This window comes from Gallinula chloropus (genome assembly GCF_964237585.1).
Source record: "Gallinula chloropus genome assembly, chromosome: 2".
In the NCBI taxonomy this organism is placed as follows: domain Eukaryota; kingdom Metazoa; phylum Chordata; class Aves; order Gruiformes; family Rallidae; genus Gallinula; species Gallinula chloropus.
Window position 1 is genome coordinate 125010785 of NC_140086.1, and position 19834 is coordinate 125030618.

General features: G+C 40.8%; 1 protein-coding gene across 1 annotated transcript in view; it reads left to right on the forward strand.

The window, feature by feature from the left end:
- Positions 1-1784: 1784 nt before the first annotated feature.
- SATB1 (SATB homeobox 1) overlaps positions 1785-19834 on the forward strand; it is a 75438-nt gene continuing 57388 nt past the window's right edge. The window contains exons 1-5 of the mRNA XM_084280589.1: positions 1785-2157; positions 6771-7006; positions 10828-11004; positions 11826-11952; positions 12681-12804. Coding sequence (XP_084136715.1) covers positions 6796-7006; positions 10828-11004; positions 11826-11952; positions 12681-12804 — 639 coding nt within the window. The 5' untranslated portion in view covers positions 1785-2157; positions 6771-6795. The remainder of the gene's footprint in view (positions 2158-6770; positions 7007-10827; positions 11005-11825; positions 11953-12680; positions 12805-19834) is intronic.

Consider the following 19834-nt stretch of genomic DNA (forward strand, 5'->3'; position numbering starts at 1 on the left):
TCGGTAGCAATCTTAGTAACCTTTTTCAGGACATGCAACATAGGTACAACTTTCCACGTTTTCTATGCGTGCCACCTCCACTGGCTTCGCTTTGAATAACGGCATTACGTTACGTAACCGCGCGCTCATTTTCGAGCACTGCATTTCTTTGCTTCCTAGATTATCATTTATTTTGTGCATTGCAGAATACGATAAATATTTCATGTATTTCACCCCATTACCATTTGCTTTTTCCTGCGTGCCCCGTATGCTGCTTGCTCCTATTTCAGCAAACATCAGCCTGTTCCTCTCCCTAGTCTCGATGCATTCCTCTTCTTCCCTAATACGTAATAGACGTGCAGTGATAATTTTGCTTTTCATGGATTCATCGATTCTCTCTTCCTTTGTTCAGAGGCCATGCGATTTCATTTATCACAGAACCGGTACCAGCCTCCCCAATTGCCTACTTTTGCTGCTGTTTAAAGTTTGCATGTGCGGTTCAGTATGGGTTGGTTTTTTGGGTGGGTTTTTTAATTTTATTCAAAGTTACTACCTTACACATTCCGGCTGTACAGCAGCCTGTGCAGTAATTGATGTTTTCTTTGGTTGATGATGCAGCTTTCCCTCTTAGACACAGTACAATTCAAACACTACGCGTTTTATCAATAAAGAAGTTTAATTTTTCCCTTATCTTGTGGCTTGTACAAACTTGTTGCTTTCAAGTTTGTCTAGTTGGGTTACTTTTCCCCCCCCAAGTGCATGATGGGAAAAAGTTATGTCCGTCTTGCTGTTATTTATTTTGTCAATACTTTACCGCCGCTTTCACCTTCTACGAGGCGGCTTTGGGCCCCAGTCTCCAGGCAGGATAAGGGGACAGTTCTGTAACGTCCCGCATCGTGGCGGGGCTGTAGTTTTTCACCGTGGCGAGCCCAGAGCCATGTACTAGGTACCCGGGGGTATGCTGTCGGACCACCGCCTCTCCCGTGCGGCGTGGATGATGCCCTCCACTGAACAGGGCCTGCGTCACACCACCTCTGCTGCGGTGTAAAAACGCGCCTGGTCCTTTCCTCTCACCTCTGTTGATATCAAGCGGGATAACAAGGAGGAAAAAAAAAACCCCAACAAACCCAACCAAACAACTTCTTTCCCCCCACGCGGCCTGCTGGCTCCCCGGGGGCTGCCCCCGCGGCGCGCCCCCACCTGCCGCTGCCCCCTCTCCCCTCCCCTCGCTCCCCGGCGCGGACACCCCGTTCCGCTGCCGCCGCTGTGCACCTGCCCGCCGCGGCCCGGCCCGCGCAACCTCGCGCCGAGGGGCGGGAGCTACGCTGGCGCGGCGCACTCGGCAGCGCCGGCATGATATTGTTCAGCCTTCACCCTCGCCCCTCCTCCTCCTCCTCCTCCTCTTCCTCTTCTCCTCCTTCCCACACCCCCCTCCCGCCCCGTTCTTCCCAACCCCCCCCCTCCAGCTCCCGCCGGCTCCCCCCCTCCGCCGCAGGCCCCCATCTGCCATGTGCGTGCGTGCGCGCAGGGGGCGCGCGGCCGGCGCTGGCTGCGCGGGGCGGCGCGGCGCGGCGGGCATTGTGCGCGGCGCAGGCAGGGCCGCCTCACCCGCACCCAGCTGGCTGCAAATTCGTGCGCGCCCGGAAGCCGCACGCCCTCTTCCCCCGGCTGCCACCCCCCCCCCCCCTCCCCGGCTCCCCCCTCGCTCACCTACCGCCGGCGGCCGCCCCCTCCCCGGCCAAGCGCCCCCTCCCCGCTCCTCACTGCGGTCCCCCTTTGCCACCTCTCTTCACCGCTCCCCCCAACCACCCCCCCCCCCCCCTCGCCGGCCTCGCCTCCCATCCCCCACGCCTCTCTCCTTCACCACCACCACCTCCTCCTCCTCCTCCTCATCCTCCTCCTCCTCTGCCACTTTCTCTCTCTCTCCCAGGACGCGTCGGATGATCCGGGGCCGCCGGGGAAGGGCTCCGGGCAGCAGTAGGGAGGCTGCGTCCTCCTCCCGTTTCGGGCTGTAAAAAAAAAAAAAAAAAAAAAAGCAGCCGGTGGCCTCGGTGTTATTTTGTATTAAAATGAGGAGGAGGAAGAAGAAGCAGCGGCAGCGACGGCAGCGGCAGCGAGCGGTAGCGGAGAGGAGGCTCTGAGCAGGGGACGGCGGCGGCAGCAGCAGCAGGAGGAGGAGTAGTGATGAGTCAACTAATAATTTAATGGGGACAGAAACAGAGAGAGAGGGAGAGAGAGAAGGGGGGGGGTGGGGGGGGGGAGAGAGAAGAGAGAGCAGAGCAAGGCAGCTCCGTCCGGGGACACATACACACACACACAGACATATATCCATGTAACATCCAGCAACAACCACCAAACCGGCCTAAATAACAACCATACTCGGCCAGCCAGGGGAAACGAGAATTAAAAAAAAAAAGAAAAAAGCAAATAAAAAAAAAAAACCCCAACCAAAACAAAAAACCCCAAAGCCTATCGTTATTATTATTATTATCCTTTTTCAATTATTATTGGAGGGGTTTTTTTGCTGGCTTGGTTTTTGTTGTTGTTGGCTTTTTTGCTACCTTTCTATTTTGCTTTTTTTTTTTTACCCCTTCTTGCGAGTAACTCTTCTCGGAGTTCACAGATTTTCTTTTTTTTTTTTCTTTGCAGAAGCAGAACCAGTTTTTTTTTTTTTTTACTGGGCTGTTTTTTTTCTCTCTCTCGCTTTCCTTTTTTTTTTTAATAGAGAGGGTTGGGGATTTTTTTTAAATTATAATTTCACTTGGAGGGAGTGAAACCTCGTCACTTTTTGTAGTGGTGGTGGTGTGCCTTGTTGTGTGTGTTTCCTTCCTCCTCTGTTCTTTTTCTCTCTCCCCTCCTCTCGCTCCCTCTCCCCCCTCACTGGCACAACAGCCCCCGGTAAATGAGAGGAGACAGGTCCTCTCTACGATTTTATTTTTTTTTCTTTTTCTTTCCCTCCCCGGACCGCAAAGGCAAGATTAAAAGTGGCATTTTAGTGCCTTTTCCTGCAATTTTCTCTACACTTTTTTTTTTTTCCCCTCTCTTCTTCTTCTTTTTTATCTCCAGTAGCGATCTCTGGGGCTGAGGTTTCCGCAGAAAGTTTGGGGGCTGTTACGGTGTGTATTTTTGCGGAGGGGGAGGGGAGCGGGCTCCTTCTGTGTGTGCTGCTCCTCTGGGTGCCTATTGGAGAATAATAGTGTAAGTGACAACCTAGAAGTAGACTTTCTGCTCTTCACACTGGATAGAAAAGCTGCTTGCTTTTTTTTTTCCCCCTTTGCTTTTTTTTTTTTTTAATAACCCCCTTTCTCACTTGCTGGTCTCCGCACCGGTTTTATTTTTGAAAGGGTAGCTCGACTTAAGTCACCCACCACCTCAATTTAACCCTGCTACTTTATTTTTTTCCCTAATAATTAATATATTATTATTAATTCCTCCTTTTGAGCGTTGCACTTGTCTGATCAGTTTGATCTTCAGCTCGTTCATTTGCTAAACCTCGAAATCCGGCTCTCTCAAAAGATATTTAATCTCTTTTTTTTATTTTTTTATTTTTTTTTTTGTCTATTGCCGGTTTTGCTCATGGCTACTCTGTTTCTCGCTATCTATTTTTGCCCCTCCCCGCCTAGGGGAAAATAGCAACAAGGAGAGAGAGGAAAAAAAAAAAGGACAAAATAAGAGAATATTAGGGGAAGTAGTCCTCAGGTCTGCTCTCCCCCCCCCCCCTTCCCTCACTCCCCCCTCCAAAAAAGGGGGGACCTAGAAAACATCAGTCTTGAACTTCTTCCTCTTCAAGAGCTCGGGCTGCAAAGGAAACCTCCTTTGTTTTTGTTATTTATATGCTGTCAAGTTTTGAAGTGGTGAGTTTCGGGTCGGTTTTGCTAATTTCACTCAGAAAACTGCAGTGTTTCTGTTTCTAGATAAGTACTTTGCTTCTTTGTCTCTTTAAAAGGTCACAGGGAAAGCTTGGCCTGGATTGTGAGAGCCATATGGAACGGATAAGTGCGGAGCCTCTCTCAAATGTGATTATGGGTTTTTATGGGGGAGGGAGGGAAGAGGAGGGGAAAAGGCATGGGGAGGGGGCTGATTCAGGAGGAGAGAAAGAAATAATATAATACCGGCGGCGTTACATCGCGACAAAAGGAGATACCGCACCGACTCTCATTCAGAAATTGCGCGGTGTGCCCGTACGTGTACGCTGTCTCTGGGAAACTGTGCCTTGAAATTGTGCTCGTCTCTCAGTGCCTGTGATGAAAACTTGTAGTTGTGAAAGATGCCTAAATGCGAAACCCGGGGAAACTCTTGGCCTGGAACCGGCGGAGATGATAGTTCTTCCCTGCAACCCTCTCCCTGGGCAGGCCACGCTGGTTGTTGCTCATCACTATTCCAAACTGAGGTTTCAGTGAACTTTAGCCTTGGGCATGGAGTTTAAATGAGTAAATTAGGTGTTTTATGTGCATGTAATTTTGCTTTGTAACATAAAGCTTTTTACAAGATGACTAAGCGGTGAAAGGATGCCGATGGGTGGGTATTCTCAGGCCAAGCGAAAATGACCCATTTGGTGTTTTGGTTGTAGTCAGTGTATTAACTAAGCTGCGATCTATCACTTTTATTCACTGTACATGATGTAGTGGGATTCTGACTCATGATGACTAGATACTTTTTGTAGCGAGGAACCTCGGTGCCTTAGAGTACTTCTGAAGTTGCCAAAAGTGACAAGGATTTTCTTGTTTGAGGCTTTTTGTTTGCTTTGCTCCCCCTCACCTCTCCCCCCCCTTTTTTTTTTCTTTCTTGTTGGGTTTTTTTTTTTCCCTTTCTTTTTTGTTAATCTCCTTATTCTTGAGAGGTACCACTCTCGGAAAAGCAGCCCTATAGCATGTTAGCATCGGAAGATGCTCTTACCGTTTGAGTCCGTAGTTCTTTCCTGAGGCTGCAGTTAACGCAGTGTAAAAAGAGAAAAACAAAATGTTTTCGAAAAGTGGCTAAAATAGGCACTTTACTGGTAATGAGACACACGACCTAAAACAGATGGGATCAAGATGAATGGTGAACCTTAGCTTGTCACCTTACAGCATAAGGAAAAATAACGATTTTCTGAACTTCAGCTATTCAGTGGCATTCTTGAGATTGTTTGTAAATGTTCAGATTAAATATATTTACCTCTTTCTTAACCGTATCAGGAATAGCAGCATGGTGTTCAAACAAGAAAAAATTAGTTTGCAGAATTGTCATTGGCATATGTACCAACGACGTAGAAGTGTATTAAAAAAAGAAACCCCAAAACCCAAGATGTTTAGGCTTTAATAGCTTTGCTATGAAATGTGCAGAAAAATGTATTGAATTACTAGGCAACTGAAAGAAAGTAGCAATTATCAGATTCGCACCAGTCTTTCTAAATATGACTTCCCCAGTATTAGTATTTGTACTTGCTAATGTAAATGCTAGTTCATAAATTAATGTCTAGTCACCTGTCCTTAGTGATTATATTATATACATAACATAATTGTCAGTGTAGTCACACCTTTCGCAGCCAGGGAAAGGTAGGGTAAAATACCTAACAATCACAACAGTATTGATGAATGAAATCATAACCAGAAAGATGTTCTCAGAAACTGATTTGGTTGTTTTAATTTTTTTTAATATACAGGGTTGGCAAAACAGATTCTGATGAATGACAAAAATCCTCAAAACTTACTCTGTTACTTTCATGGCTTGGGAGATTTTTAGTGATTTAACTGCAATTGTTATTCATGGATGGAGGTTTCAAAAGTTTATAAAAAGGGAAATAGATGCATGCTAGCATACACCTTTTCTTAATTTGCCATTGAAATTACTTCTGTTTTTTGGTTTCAAATAACTGTGCCAGCACATAATTTAGCATCACCCAAGTTTTGTTTGGGTATTTTTGGTGTTGGGTTTTTTTTTTAATATTTAAAGGCTTCAAAACTACTGTAGTAACTGTGGGGTTTTTCTCAGTGTTATGTTTTGGGAGATGCTACCTTCTCAGTTATTTTTCATAATACAATAAACTACTCCATTTAGTACTTAAAGCTTGAGATCTGAAAAATTTCATATGCATATTTTGAACTTTGTACAAGTTGATAAACTCTTTGTATAATATTGGTTAGGAAACTCGAAAGCAACCGTCTCCCGCCACTGCTTTCCGAAGTTAAATGTTAAATTCTCTCCAACTTTTATTTTTAAGGTAGGGAGGAATTGTAATTGGACAGTGTTCTACATCTCTAATAAATCTGTTGCTCCCTCAACTAAAGTTTTAACAATCTCTCTATTGCAGTTCATTTTTTTTAATCAAGTAGATGGAGAAATGTTGCACTAGAATCTTTTTTCTTTCCCTGTTTCTCTCTCTCTCTCTGTTTTAGCACAATAAAAACACTCGGGATTAATAACAGACCTTTCTGTGAGGTTTGTAACAATAGCTGTGTTGCAGCACATACCTTGACAATCATCATCATTTATGTGAGTCTTAGTGTCTCTCAGATTTTGTAGAATATCTCTGAAGATATTTTTTTCTTAAAGGGGCAGTCTAGTTGGCTTTTATAAAATAATTCCACTGGATTATGATACGATCTCTCTGTAAAATGGGGTATGAGGTCATTTTGGGGGGATAAGTTTGTTTCTTTAAAAAAAGGCATTTTCTTTCCAGTTAAAATAGGTATTTGTTCTTCTTGATACGGTACATATATCTCTCTCTGTACATGTGCAGGCTGTGTACGTATACATATGCGCACACGTGTACAACATATATATATATTATTTTTTTTTTTGAATCATGGCAGGTGATCTTTAGAGGCGGGACTGAGTATGGATCATTTGAACGAGGCAACTCAGGGGAAAGAACATTCAGAAATGTCTAACAATGTAAGCGATCCGAAGGGTCCACCAGCCAAAATTGCGCGCTTGGAACAGAATGGGAGCCCATTAGGAAGAGGAAGACTTGGAAGTACAGGAACTAAAATGCAAGGAGTGCCTTTAAAACACTCTGGACACCTGATGAAAACTAATATTAGAAAAGGTAACACTTTTGATAATTCTGCATTAGAGGAATATTATTTATAATTTTTTTTTTGGGGGGGAAGCATACTTTTGCAGACTCTACTTCATTTATATTTCAGGATTAACTCTCCATTCTAAAATACTATATATTCCCAACTTTGATATAAATCACATTTGGGAAATGTAAGCTTCATGCTTGGGTGGAGCATCTTGCTTTACAGGGTGGAGTCTGATTTTTGTTAAGGTAAAGGCTAGCTGCCCTGATGAAAGCAAATTCCTACGTTGAAATAGAAGTAATATAGTGCATTAGCTCTTTGAGCAAGTGTTGGGCTAAGAAACGCAAAAATACGTTAAGAGCAAATACCGAATCCCCAAACCAAATTCTCGCCTTTCCTCTTAATGATGGTCCAAGCTTGGAAGGGCATCAGTATTTCCATAACAGTTGCAAGTTGGTTTAAAGGAGAGAGTGTAAATCTTTAGGTATCACATTGGAAAAGTCATTTATGATGTCAATCTTCGCAGTTTATTTTCTTAAGTACAATTCATTATTGAACAATGAACAACTTGGGTGTCATATTTTTCAGTGGCTGGTTTGCTGTAATTAGACATTTACACAAGGAAAAGGCACATTTAGAATCGTTGATGTTTGTAGATGGATGGCTTTTGTTTGCATTGAAAATACTTTTAAGGGACAATAATCTATACGTTTTGCTTATCAAAATGTCTAAGTCTTTTTGACTATATCCTGCAGGCTTGCTAATTTAAATTGAAATGGACTGCATGTAGTTTGGCATTTGTTTTAAAACAGCCTCTACTTTTTTCAGCATAACTGGTGTGTGTTTATAATCCAGATTTTTCTTGCATTTGCTAAGCAAAGTGCAAAATGCAACCAAGACTATTAAACGCACAAAGTTAGAAGGCAGAGGAATTTCATTGTGTCTGATGCATAACATTTATCGTACAATCATTTATTTTTTCCTCGGTTTGGCGAAAACAAAGAATATATTGATCCTGAAATGAACAGACACAGCAGTCCGTATTGTTAGATCTTTATCTATTAAAAATGGAAAAACAGCACTTCAGCAAATTCTTTGGCCTCTGCTCATGATTACCCTATTTATTGATTGTTTGCCAAGAATGTATGCATCTTAAGAAAGCCAGGGTAAGAGCATTAAAAATATAATTTATTACGGCTTTTCAAGCCGAGTGCATTAATATTGTACAGTGAAGCAGTGGGGCTATATAAAAAGGACTTTCTGACGCCTGCAAACATATAAGTTCCATAAATTCCTAAATAGGAGATTTCAGCTGTCTCTGGTATTATGTGATATTTGCACAGCAAACTTTAATGCCAGGACAGTTTTAGACAAGGATTCTACAGACTTTGCTGCTCCTTATGGCAGACGTGCTGTTTACACAGACTCGTAAACCTTCAGCAAAAGCTCTAACACTGCCTTCAGGTTTAAATCATGCTGTATTTTTAGCAGCGAGCACTGACCAATGCTCTCCCTTTTAATACTAGAAGGTTATGAAGTTGCTGCACTTGGAGGTCTTGCCAAGTACTAGCAGGAGTGATCAGCCAGCTGAGATTGTGCTCTCCTGTATAACATTTTTCACATTAACAGAAGGACACCAGTGACAGTTTGCTAAAAGATTTAGTGGCTTGATTTGTAGTCAGATGATACCTGTGTTGCACTACCAGGATCCACCTCTGATAATCTACGCAGTACATCAGAATTTGGCCAGCAGGTTCTCCTGTGTTGCTTAAAGTACCACATTTTTCAGAATGCTGTAACTCACGAGACCCTGTACCTGGCAAAAAGTGTGCTGACGTGCAGCGAGGTACCTGTGCGTTGCTAGTTTTGTGTCTGGCCATGGCTTAATTTGTAGGAACTGATAAGGGGAAAAAAACCCAAGCAGGCTTTAGCTGTTTTTGAGTGTGTCAGCACCGTTTGTTAAAACGAAGCTTTGTTTACATTTTATCTTCAGGTAATAATGGTGAAACTACTTAAGAATTTTGAGCCCTTAACTCTGAGTCAGATGGTAGTAGGTCAAACGTCAATTGTGAGAGCCTGAAAGGAGGAAAAAAAAAATAGTAAAAAAATACCCACCACCTTTTTGCAGATGAAGCGTGTGTTTTAGAAAGCTTTCCACAGCTTAATTAAAACCAATGTAGAAATCACCGATTTGCATGCAATGCTTTTGCTTTGGTCTTCTCTCCCTTCCTGACCAATCTCACTTAGATTTTAAAAAAAAAATAAAAAGGACAAAAAAAAAAGGCTCCTTCCTGCGCTGCATAAATATTGGCAAGCTTTTAGTCTTGTCTTTCATGCTGAGCCTATTGGGCAAACTGGAGTGAGTTTGTGAGCTTTTCCAAGCAAGCCTGAAGGGGTTTGTTTGCCAGAGACTGACTCTCTGGTGAACAGATGTAGTTTAAATATACGTGCTTGAGAGGTATCTTTTTTATCGTGATTTCTTGGTATATGTTAGAGCACAAATCAACAGACACGGTCTTAAAAGCGTTCGTCTGTTGTCAAGAGTAAATCTTCTTTGTCAACTACGGTGTGTCTGGTGCACCTTAGCAGGTTAGGAGGTTCCCGTAAGTCCAGAGGGCAGCGGTTATAGAGGCATTAACATTGTAGGACTAATTGGAGTTCCTGGGTGCCCTGTTAAAATAACCCTTGTCATCATTTATGCTAAAGATGATACCCCTCTGGCAGGCTGCCATAAGACAGTTCTGTACATCTGCTTTTAACCCTTTTGCTTTCTGTCATTAAGAGATCCTAACCTGCACTGCTGGTGACAGTGGGACAGGACCAGGGCCTAAAACAGCAGGTCTGAGGTCATCGTGTCATCCGTGTCCGTCTGGGAGGCCGGGAGGGATTTTCACAAAGTCTAGGAATCTGATTGCTGGGAGAGGCTTTGTCCCTAAAACCAGCTCGGGTCATTTGTTACTTCTCTGTCTGTTGTCAGAAGGGAGGAAAAAGATTGGAGGGAGGAAAAAAAAAAAGCCAAAGGAAAGAGAAAAAGGTTGAAAGGTTGTTTGCTTAATATTCTGCGCAGTGTAGGGAAGGGTTTGTCGCATGAAGCCACAAACCTAGAAATTACTAATTACTATCAGGCATACCAAAATAGCAATGAATACCAGAAACGTTGAACGTAAAGTACAGGAGGCAGCAACAACAGAAGCCCAAACTGCAGGTACACTTCTTAAAACGGCATTGAAATTATGATTTGTTTCTTAAAGATGCGAGTGAAAGTAGTGCTGAAGTGCACTCAATGAATGAAGCACGAATTAGTGTTAACTTTTGCCTTGTTTCCCTGTGTACTCTTTTCAGAGCGAATGTGTAACATGCAAGGTGATTTGTTGTTGATGTTGAAGGCAATTAAATATTTTTGGCAGGACTAAGAAAGTTTTAGTGTTAACGAACAAAATTATGTAGCTGGTACTAAAATGGCTTACAGTGAAGACATCTGCAGCATGTATTTAGGTTCTCATGCTGCCTGCTACTCACAACAAATCAGGCAGGACAGAGAGAATCAACTTCTCTTCAGTCAACCTTGTTATTTCTATAGAAGGTAATTCTTTAATCTGTATCCGCTCATGCGAGATAAATTTGCATTTCTGCTTTTCAGGGAGATGTACTTTTTGCAGAACTTTCTCTTTTTTTGGGGAGGGTGAGGGGAAAGGACTCAGGGAACATGTTTATCAAATATTTGTGATGATTCTTGATGCCTCCTCTGCCTGTTCGTACAGGTTTTATTTACATAACACTGTATAGACCCACCTACTCTACTATAACTCAAGTTTAATATGTTAAATTTAAATTTTTTTAATAGGAAGTATGCTTCCAGTTTTCTGTGTAGTGGAACATTATGAAAATGCCATTGAGTATGATTCTAAGGAGGAGCATGCAGAATTTGTGTTAGTGAGGAAGGATATGCTTTTCAACCAACTGATAGAAATGGCGTTGCTATCACTTGGATATTCTCACAGCTCTGCTGCCCAAGCAAAAGGTAAATAAGATTACGAAATTGTACAATGAATTATGTTTGTTTGTGGGGTCTTGGGGGAGGGGCAGAATTTCTTTCAGGATTGTGATGCAGGTTTTACTGCTTAAACTTCTTGTAGATTCTGTCTCTGTGTTGTTTTTTTTTCTTAATGTATTTTTGTTTAGTTAGTGCACGTTTTGTTCATGGGGAATGTGGAGGTAGATTCTTTTTTTTGTTGTTTGTTTAAAGAAAAAAAAAGACTTCAACTGAATCATTAGTATGCTTATTGACCTTAATAATCTGCTCCACTGAGGATCCACAAGGAAGTGTAAAGCATATTTGAGCAGATGGACTGTTGAGAGTCAACTTGCATTTATGACTGAATATCCAGCTCTGTTTCTTTTATTTTGTTCCTGATGGTTTTATAGACTGCAAAGTACTTTTTTTTTTTTTAAACTCAGTCCTTGCATTGCAAAATCCTTTCTAATTTATTAAGAGGAATGCTATCTATTATATCATGAATTCATGGGAACTTAGGAAAATACACTTCTATACATATCAAAAAAATCTCTGCTGTAATGTATTTGTATAATTTCGTAATATAGATAAAGCAAATCCTTGGCGGTGTGTGGGTGGGGGTTTTTTGGGGGGGTGTTCCTTTGTTTTGCTAGATTTAAGAGGCTAGAAACAAAGGTGGTGATCTTGTTAAAATCAGGTATTTCTTTTGCCCCTAGGAATTAACAGGTAAATTACTTTTGGTTTGTGTTTTGTTTCCCCCCCCCCCCTCCACTTTTCCTGCCCTTCTTGCCCATTCCCCCTCCCTCCAAAAAATAAAAATCCCGCAGGGCTTATCCAGGTTGGGAAGTGGAATCCAGTTCCACTCTCCTATGTGACAGATGCCCCTGATGCTACGGTAGCAGACATGCTGCAAGACGTGTATCATGTGGTCACACTGAAAATCCAGTTACACAGGTAAGTTGCATACCAGTTCTGGGACGTGAACTGTTACTTGTCTGCTCTTACTGTTAATATTGCTTGTATTTAATTCCCACTGTGCTGTGTGATCAAAGTACAAAGGCTTATCTGAATTCCTTTTTAGTTACTCTAATTCTTCTTTAACTTACGGTATACTGTTGCAGAAAACTTTTATAGCTCTGATACATAGATTTTCTTTGGATATCTCATTAAAACTATATTGCATTTTAGTCAATTAAATGATGCATTACAAGAAGGCATTTTACATAAAGTTTACTTAAGAGAAAAATATTTTTGCATATCATGAACAGTACCATCTGTGTGCATTTTGTAAAAGAATGACTTGCTCACACTTATTGTTGCTGTCTAGGTTTTTAAATTTCACGGTAACACAAAAGAAAAAAAACGGTTAATATATTAATGCTTTTCATGATCAGTCGTGAGAAAGCATTACACCTTAAATTGTTTTACCAAGCGCATCAGAGCAGGAAGGTAGAAGTAACATGAAAAAATAGTCGCCACATGCAGCTGATGTATAATTCATGCATCAATACAGCAGATGTGTTGTATAAAGTAATTAACTAATCGGAACAATCAGGAGACCGAGAGCAATCTCCAGATGCATCTGCTTGATGCGCAAAATGAAATCTGTCTGTCTTAAAGGAATGTTCTGCAGCAGGATGCAATCTTGTAATAATCCCTTTTCTAATCTGTGTCTCAAATAGTTGCCCTAAACTAGAAGACTTGCCTCCTGAACAATGGTCTCACACAACAGTAAGAAATGCTCTGAAGGACTTACTGAAGGATATGAACCAGAGTTCATTGGCCAAGGAATGTCCCCTTTCACAGGTACTTAGCATAGCATGTAATAAATAATAAAGCACTATAGGCAGCGCTGATGTGAGATTTGAGATTTCTACAGGCAGTAGCAAGTAGTACCCATGGAGTGAATCTGCCAAAAATGCAAATTCATTTGACCACTTCATGATCTTTATAAATATGCCTGATTCATTTTGAACATAGTCTTACAACGTTTCCCATGGGGAGTCGTGAAAGGTTGTTTACACCACACTAAAATTGTCTCACAGCAAACTGGATTTTAACTGGTTTTTGTCTTCAGTCTTTGAACTGCTTTGATGTAACTACTTTTTTCAAGCACGTGTGTTCAAGATGTTAAAAGGCTCTTTACTTACTGCTGTCAAAAGTACTATTGAATCTGAATGCTTGTTAGATAACCTACGGTAGTTTTAAATGCTAATTCATAAAATGAGACAGTCTTTGGCATGCTATATGAGAAGGGAATAAAGAATAAAGCTCTTTGGATGATGTGTTGTTGTTGCAAACAACCAAAGGAAAATCAGCCATTTATTAGTTCTAATCAAAATATACCTAAACAAAAATGAAACCTCAATTTACGCGTTGCTAAATATTGAACTGATGCTTTTCTCGAGCCTTAGTTGCATTGTTCTTTTTTGCCACTCTTTTTGTCAATATTTTTGCCAAATTACTGTGAAGGTGTAACTTCTTTTTCTACGTAGTGTGGTGTCCAGTGGTGCTGTGGTGGGAACATAACATTAATTTATTTTATTATTACCTTTTAAATTTTAAAATGTATTTTCTTGTGGCGCATTGGAGACAAATTGGGTATACAAATGAATGATGCTAGTTGTGGTAGGGAGGGGAAAAATGAAATGAAGGAAGTGAAGGTATTTTTATGGGGATTTTATTTCTCTTGCTCATAATATTGGAGTCTGTCTCCGAAAGACTTCAGCTAATCTAGAGGACTACTCTCCTTCTCTGTCTGTCTTTGCAGCGGATATATTAGCAGGCTGTTTTCCCATCGCATTTTTTCCCCCAATGGTTAGATTGTTTTCAGTGATGTGGCACCAATACAGGAAGTTTTGAAGTGGAAATAATCAAAATTATCTTCACTGGTTGCAAACCATTCCAGTAATATGTCTGCAAAGTTATCTTGTACATACCTCATACCTCCTGTAAAAGCCTTCGAGCTTTTGCACTGCTGGCTTATGGAGGCTGCAGACTACTTGGAGAAAAATCCCATTTTAGTCTCCTAGTGCTAGTCTTCACTTGATATTGATGCAAAGCAAATTAATTCTATTGAGAAGGAATGTTTAATTTCTATTTGGACATCTTGTTTCCCATAGCAGCTTCTGTATACGTGTAGATGATGTAATGATAAAGCAGAAAAAAGTTTCTAAAAGGAATACTTCCCTATAGACAATATCATGGTACTGGAGGCAATTTAATAATTGCACTCCATTAAAAGGTTGTTTTTAAACTGTACTGAATTTTTATATCATAATTTTAATGGGCAACAGATCTTGCCTAATAACAGCTTTTGTAGCACTTGAGATGAGAAAACCCCAGATCGCAGAACTCTGATTTGGGGCTGTTTGTTTGCTAGTGGGCACTTCTTTATTTGTAAACGAATATACTCAAAGCCATTGAACCTCTTTCTGTTGGTAAAAAGGCATGGTTATTACTTTTGTCATTTCTACTTTCACCGGTGCTGTGGTGGTTGGGTAACAAGAACTTTAAATACTTTTGGCTTTTCTTTTTTTGCTTAAATGACATTAAACTTGAAATATATTTATTTATTCATTCTTAGCTTTTGGAAAAGAAGTTGTTACAGCAGTTGATCGAGAGCCCATCAGTCAGTTTAAATCTTCCATTTCCCTCCGGGAGCTTGAGGGAGGATGTGTTGATTTGACGGTGTTCTTTTCACATGACTAAATTGATCTGAATGCTTCCCGTATTTGCGTAACTAATAACTCATTGTATATCACTCCCATGGAAGGACACTGATTTAAGAGTGTCTGTGTTTTGTTAAACATTAAATCTGGAGAATTGCCCCGCAGCGGTGTGCCGCTGCAGCGGAGGTGAGAAGTAAGAGCAAGGCGGAGGTCAGGAGGCAATGTTTCCTTGGAGGGTCTGCCAAAATGCCAGCATGGGGGACTCTTCTGAGAGCGGAGAAGAGGTCTTTCCTGTTATGTACTTGCACGGTCATAGGTAATGCCATATTAAGTGCTTCATCACAAATGCAAACTAATGCAGTGACACCGTACCATAACTTATTAACACTGTTATGGATATAATTTATTAACCACAGAAAAATGACTCAAAGTGGAAACGAGAGTAGTTATCGTTTTCTGTCACTGTCATTAGCAGTGCTCTATTTTGTGTAGGTACGGAAGGATTTGCTGTAAAGGATTTAAGTTGCTGTCCTCAGCGCGCAAGCATCACCAAAACCCCATTTAAGCATGGAAAACTGAGACTCGTCATCCTTGCTTAGAATTTGCTGTATTATCTTAATTAATCTTGCATTTTCTGTATTTAAAAAATGCTGGTATTTATGCAGAGTACTGACATTCTAAGTACTGGAAAAAAAAACCCAAATCCCAAGGAAACTATTTTTATAGTGCAGATATATTTAATGTACGTGAGCAACCAAACTTTGAGATCCAGTTTTTCTCAATTATAGTCTTGAAAATGTAACATCATCTTCTAATTGAATGGTTTTACTTTTTTCCCCCTTTTAATTCTTGCTTTGCCCTTGACTTTCTTTTCCAACTAAAACCATGGGGTGTACAGGTATGAACTCTTCATGCCTCCGTCAGTAAAATACCGCTGTGACTCTTGCTCTCGTTAGAAGAGTTGAATGCATGGTATCTTTTGAAGCTACTGTAATTGTCTTGCTCTGTGACTGCTGTGGCCACTCTCGAAGGCCAAGTTCATCACTCTCTATACTAGCCAGTATCAACAGGGAATCCCCACTGACCTGAGCCAGAGTCCTCAGGACTTGATGGGAGCAAATGCGTGGTTCCAAATTGCCGTGAAATCGCTAGCATCCAGCCAGAGGTTTAGCCTCAAATTGTTTGGGATCAAGTAGGCAAGGTAAAAGGGCGCTGCAAACTTCACATGGAAAAGCCAAATCTTTTCTGAGTTACGTGCTGCAGTGTGTATTTTCAGGCTTTACCTCTGGTCTGCAGATTTTATTGCTAGAGACTAGCAGCATATGCAGATGCCAGGTGAAAGACTTCTCGTGTTTGATATGCACGGCTTGCTTCATTTCTGCTTCCTCTCCAGACTTTTCTTGATGGGGAAGGTGACTTGGAATTTAATCTAGGGCTCAATTTTGGACCATCTTGTGCATTCCATTAAATTGGTGCATCTTGCGAGTGGCCTAGATCTCATTTCCCTCCTGTTTTGGCTCGTCAGTCTCCAAAGGGTTGTAAAGAAATTGTTCTACCATCAATTCTTATTTCCAACCCCTTGCACAGAAGCTCTACTCTACCTCAGTCTGTTGGGAGCTGATCTAAAGTGATCAGACAGGCAGACAGGCAGGCCTGTTGCTTTTATTTATTTAATGTTCGTTCTTCTGTCTCTCGACTGGGCCTTACTCCTAGTATTTTCATACTGCGCTTTCACAGTTTTGCTCTGTTGTACTTTATAGTGCAGAAGTTTCTTACTACTTCCACAGTGAAAATAACTGATATGCTTCAGACCGTATTTATACTGATATAAATAAGGGTGTGTGTGTGTGTTTTGTCCCTGCTGAATTCTCTGTGTGAGTGTGTATACATGTATATTTAGATAATCTTTTAAAAGAGAGAGCGGAGTGACATGGGCTATCAGCCTGAGAGGAGGCTGGAAATTCTTTTAATAATTCTGGAACAAACTCCCCGTGTGCTTTTGAGCATTTAAATGTACCCCTTATCTTGAGTTCCTATAACCTTTTCCATGAAAGGAAGATAACAAGTCACCTAACAAACGAAGAGATTGTAGAGATTAATTAGTATCTGGGCACCGCTTTGAAGTATGGCAGTGATCAAATGGCATTGACTTTTCTACTGGTATTATCTCACCTGGTTTTTTTGGGTTTTTTTTACAAAAAGATTTTTTTAAATGATTGTTGTTAATAATCACAAACAACCTTGAGGGTTGTGGGGGTTTTTGTTGTTGTTTGTGGTGGTTTGGTTGGCTTTTTTGTTTTTCTTCACTTTATCAAACCACTGAAAACATGTTTCTGAAACAAAGTATTCGTTCCTTCTCTTCCCCCTAAGTGTAGCTAGCCTGACTCTCAGGACCACCAATAGCTGGTGCATTATAAATGAGAAAAATCAGGCCTGATGTGTAGTAGAATCATGAATCTCATGGTTTATTATATTTTTAAATAATTTTTTTTAGGAGACATGGAATATTTCTATGGAATATATCCAGAGTCTGTGATACTGAAGGGTGTAGTAATTTACCTGCATTATATTACTATTTTGAATTTTTTTTGAAGATATTTGTGTGCACCACCACCCCATGCCTGTAACATCTTTTACATAATTTTGATCTGGATGACAGGGGAATCATATTTTTTTCAGTTACAGGGATATATGCTTGCATTCTGTAAAATGTATGCACACGCAGAACAAGTGCTGGTATGGTGCCGAAGTCTGAATAGTTTTGCACTTGTGATAAATATAGTTATCCTGACTGCATTTTGATCAAACTTCCCTGCCATAGTGAATGACTGTCTGCATCTGACACGGACATAATATAGATCATATACTTCCTTTTTTGTTCAAATATCCTGCCCCAAATTTACATGCTGTTTTATGCTGACATTGTGCAGGCTTTATGTGATCTGGCAGAGATGCCAGACAGAATGCTTCCTTGGAACAGCAGTGTTTCTCAGTTTACCTGATCTGAAGGCACTTGGCCATCATAGCAAATAAGCAGTGTAATAGAAATCCTCTGGTTTTTCCTTGCTGCTGTCCTGTCACCCCCACCCCCTCCAAATCCCAACCCAAAATGTTGCATTTGCTAAAATTAAAACTTCCAGACCTATAAATAACCAAGGAAGAGTTGCCAAAATGCATACTTTTTATGAGCGATTTTTAATTCACGCTTTGCAAAACGCAAAGGTGTTTTTGCCCTCCGCTTTCAATTTTACTTGCCTAGACCTGAGATCAAGTCCTTGGGTTTCTTTGTTGCTTTTGATTCTCTTCTCTCCTCTCTTCCTGCTGCTCCCCACCTCCCCCAATAATTAATAACCTGAGTAAGGAATGCAGCTCCTTTTTCTACTTTAGAAGTTACTGTGCTTTAGATTTTTAAGATGTCATTAATTATTTCATGGAAGTAAATCCTTGAGGGCCTGGGCTCAGGTTTTGGCAGGCAGGGCTTTCAACCCACCCCTCAGTTGCTCAAGAGCAATTCATGCTGATGTCTCTTCAGGCTAATGTGGTATCTGGATTTTTTTAAAACAGTTTCAATTAACTATCGAAACTTAGGCCCATAACTCTTAGTCATCCAGATAGAACAGGCAGCACAGCGTGTGTTGCTGATGGGACAGGGAGGATGAAATACGTGTGACCATAGATCTGTGTGAGGATGTTCACGGGACAGTCAACCTTCCAATTCCCTGATCTTCTGATCACTGATTTACGTTCGTCAGATGCATCTAAACAACTCAGTGTTAATGCTGTGTCAGTCTGCAATGGTTTTATCTGGGCAGCGCTCTCTTAAAGGAGAAAATACAGCTATTTTTTACTGCCTCTTCATTAGAATTAACTATAATGAGGATTTGAAGGTCATTTTGCAAAACGGGCCTGGCAGTATTATGGGGAGGAGGAGAAAATACCTTGTTTCTCAAATAAATGCAGTTTCTGACTTTAGAGGACTCTGTAAGGTGTCAGGTTGTCCCTTAGTAGCTGTTCTGATCTGAGGTTTTTTCAGACCCCTAAAGTCAGCTGTATGGAGATATAAGCAGCTGTCTTACACCAGGCTCTCCTGTGAGCAAAGTACAAATTTCATGCTTTCTCAGGGAATAACATTTTTGGGACAGTGCTCCCCACTTAGTGTGCTAATGACTTGGGATTGTGGCTCAGCAATTTTGAGAACTGTGTCATGCAAACAATTACCTGCATCATACGGACATCAAGTTTTAGGGAAGTGACAGAACAAAAGAGGAACACAGCACGTTTTCTTCCGGTATGTGTTCCTTCTAAAATGTGCACTTGTTGTACAACCGAGCTCTCATTGACCTTTGTTTTCACTCATCGGTCCTGAGAACAGTATATTGAGTAACTTGAATTTTAAATATTTGCAGTGATGATGTTCTTTCTATACATATAGCATTGTGTAGCCATGCTTTTTTTTTCTTCTTTTTTTATTCAGTGGTTTCAAGAGGCAGTCAAGTAATGTGCTGCTACAAAATTCTGTATTCATTCATTCATGTTTCTCACATACTTCTTAATGCAGTCATGGCCGAGTGCGAACCCTGATTTATTTATTTTTTTTCCATAACTTTATTAGATGGTTAGCAAGCCACTCCTCCAGTGTTCTTTAAAGCAAGATTGCAAATAAGTCTTTCTTTTTCTTCTTATTGGCAAATTGTTGGCTGTAGAGTACTGCACAAGTATAAACAACATGAGAGATCCTTTAACATAACATGAGAGAGCCTTTAGTCGCTTTGCTCCCTAGCTTTGGAACTCATTGCCAATTGAAGTAAGGAAAGCTCTGGCTGTTGGGACTTTTAAATCTAGACTTAAAAGTTATTTGTTCTGTTTAGCATTTTTAAAATGATTCTATTAGGAATTGTATGTGCTTCAGTTTTAATTTTAACTCATAATGATTGTAAAGCACCCTGGGATGCTTGCATGAAGGGCGCTACAGAAACCCAAGATTGTATTGTACTGTGTTGTAATGTATTGTATTATTACATGGTGCTGGAGTTGGACCACGGACAATTCATATAGAAAGCATTTGAATACTTAGCTAAAGATAAGGAGTGAGTGTGTGTGGGGGGGTACCGTCTCTTCTTGCTTCTTTTCCCCCTTTTCTGTCAGTTATTTTATTAAACTAAATT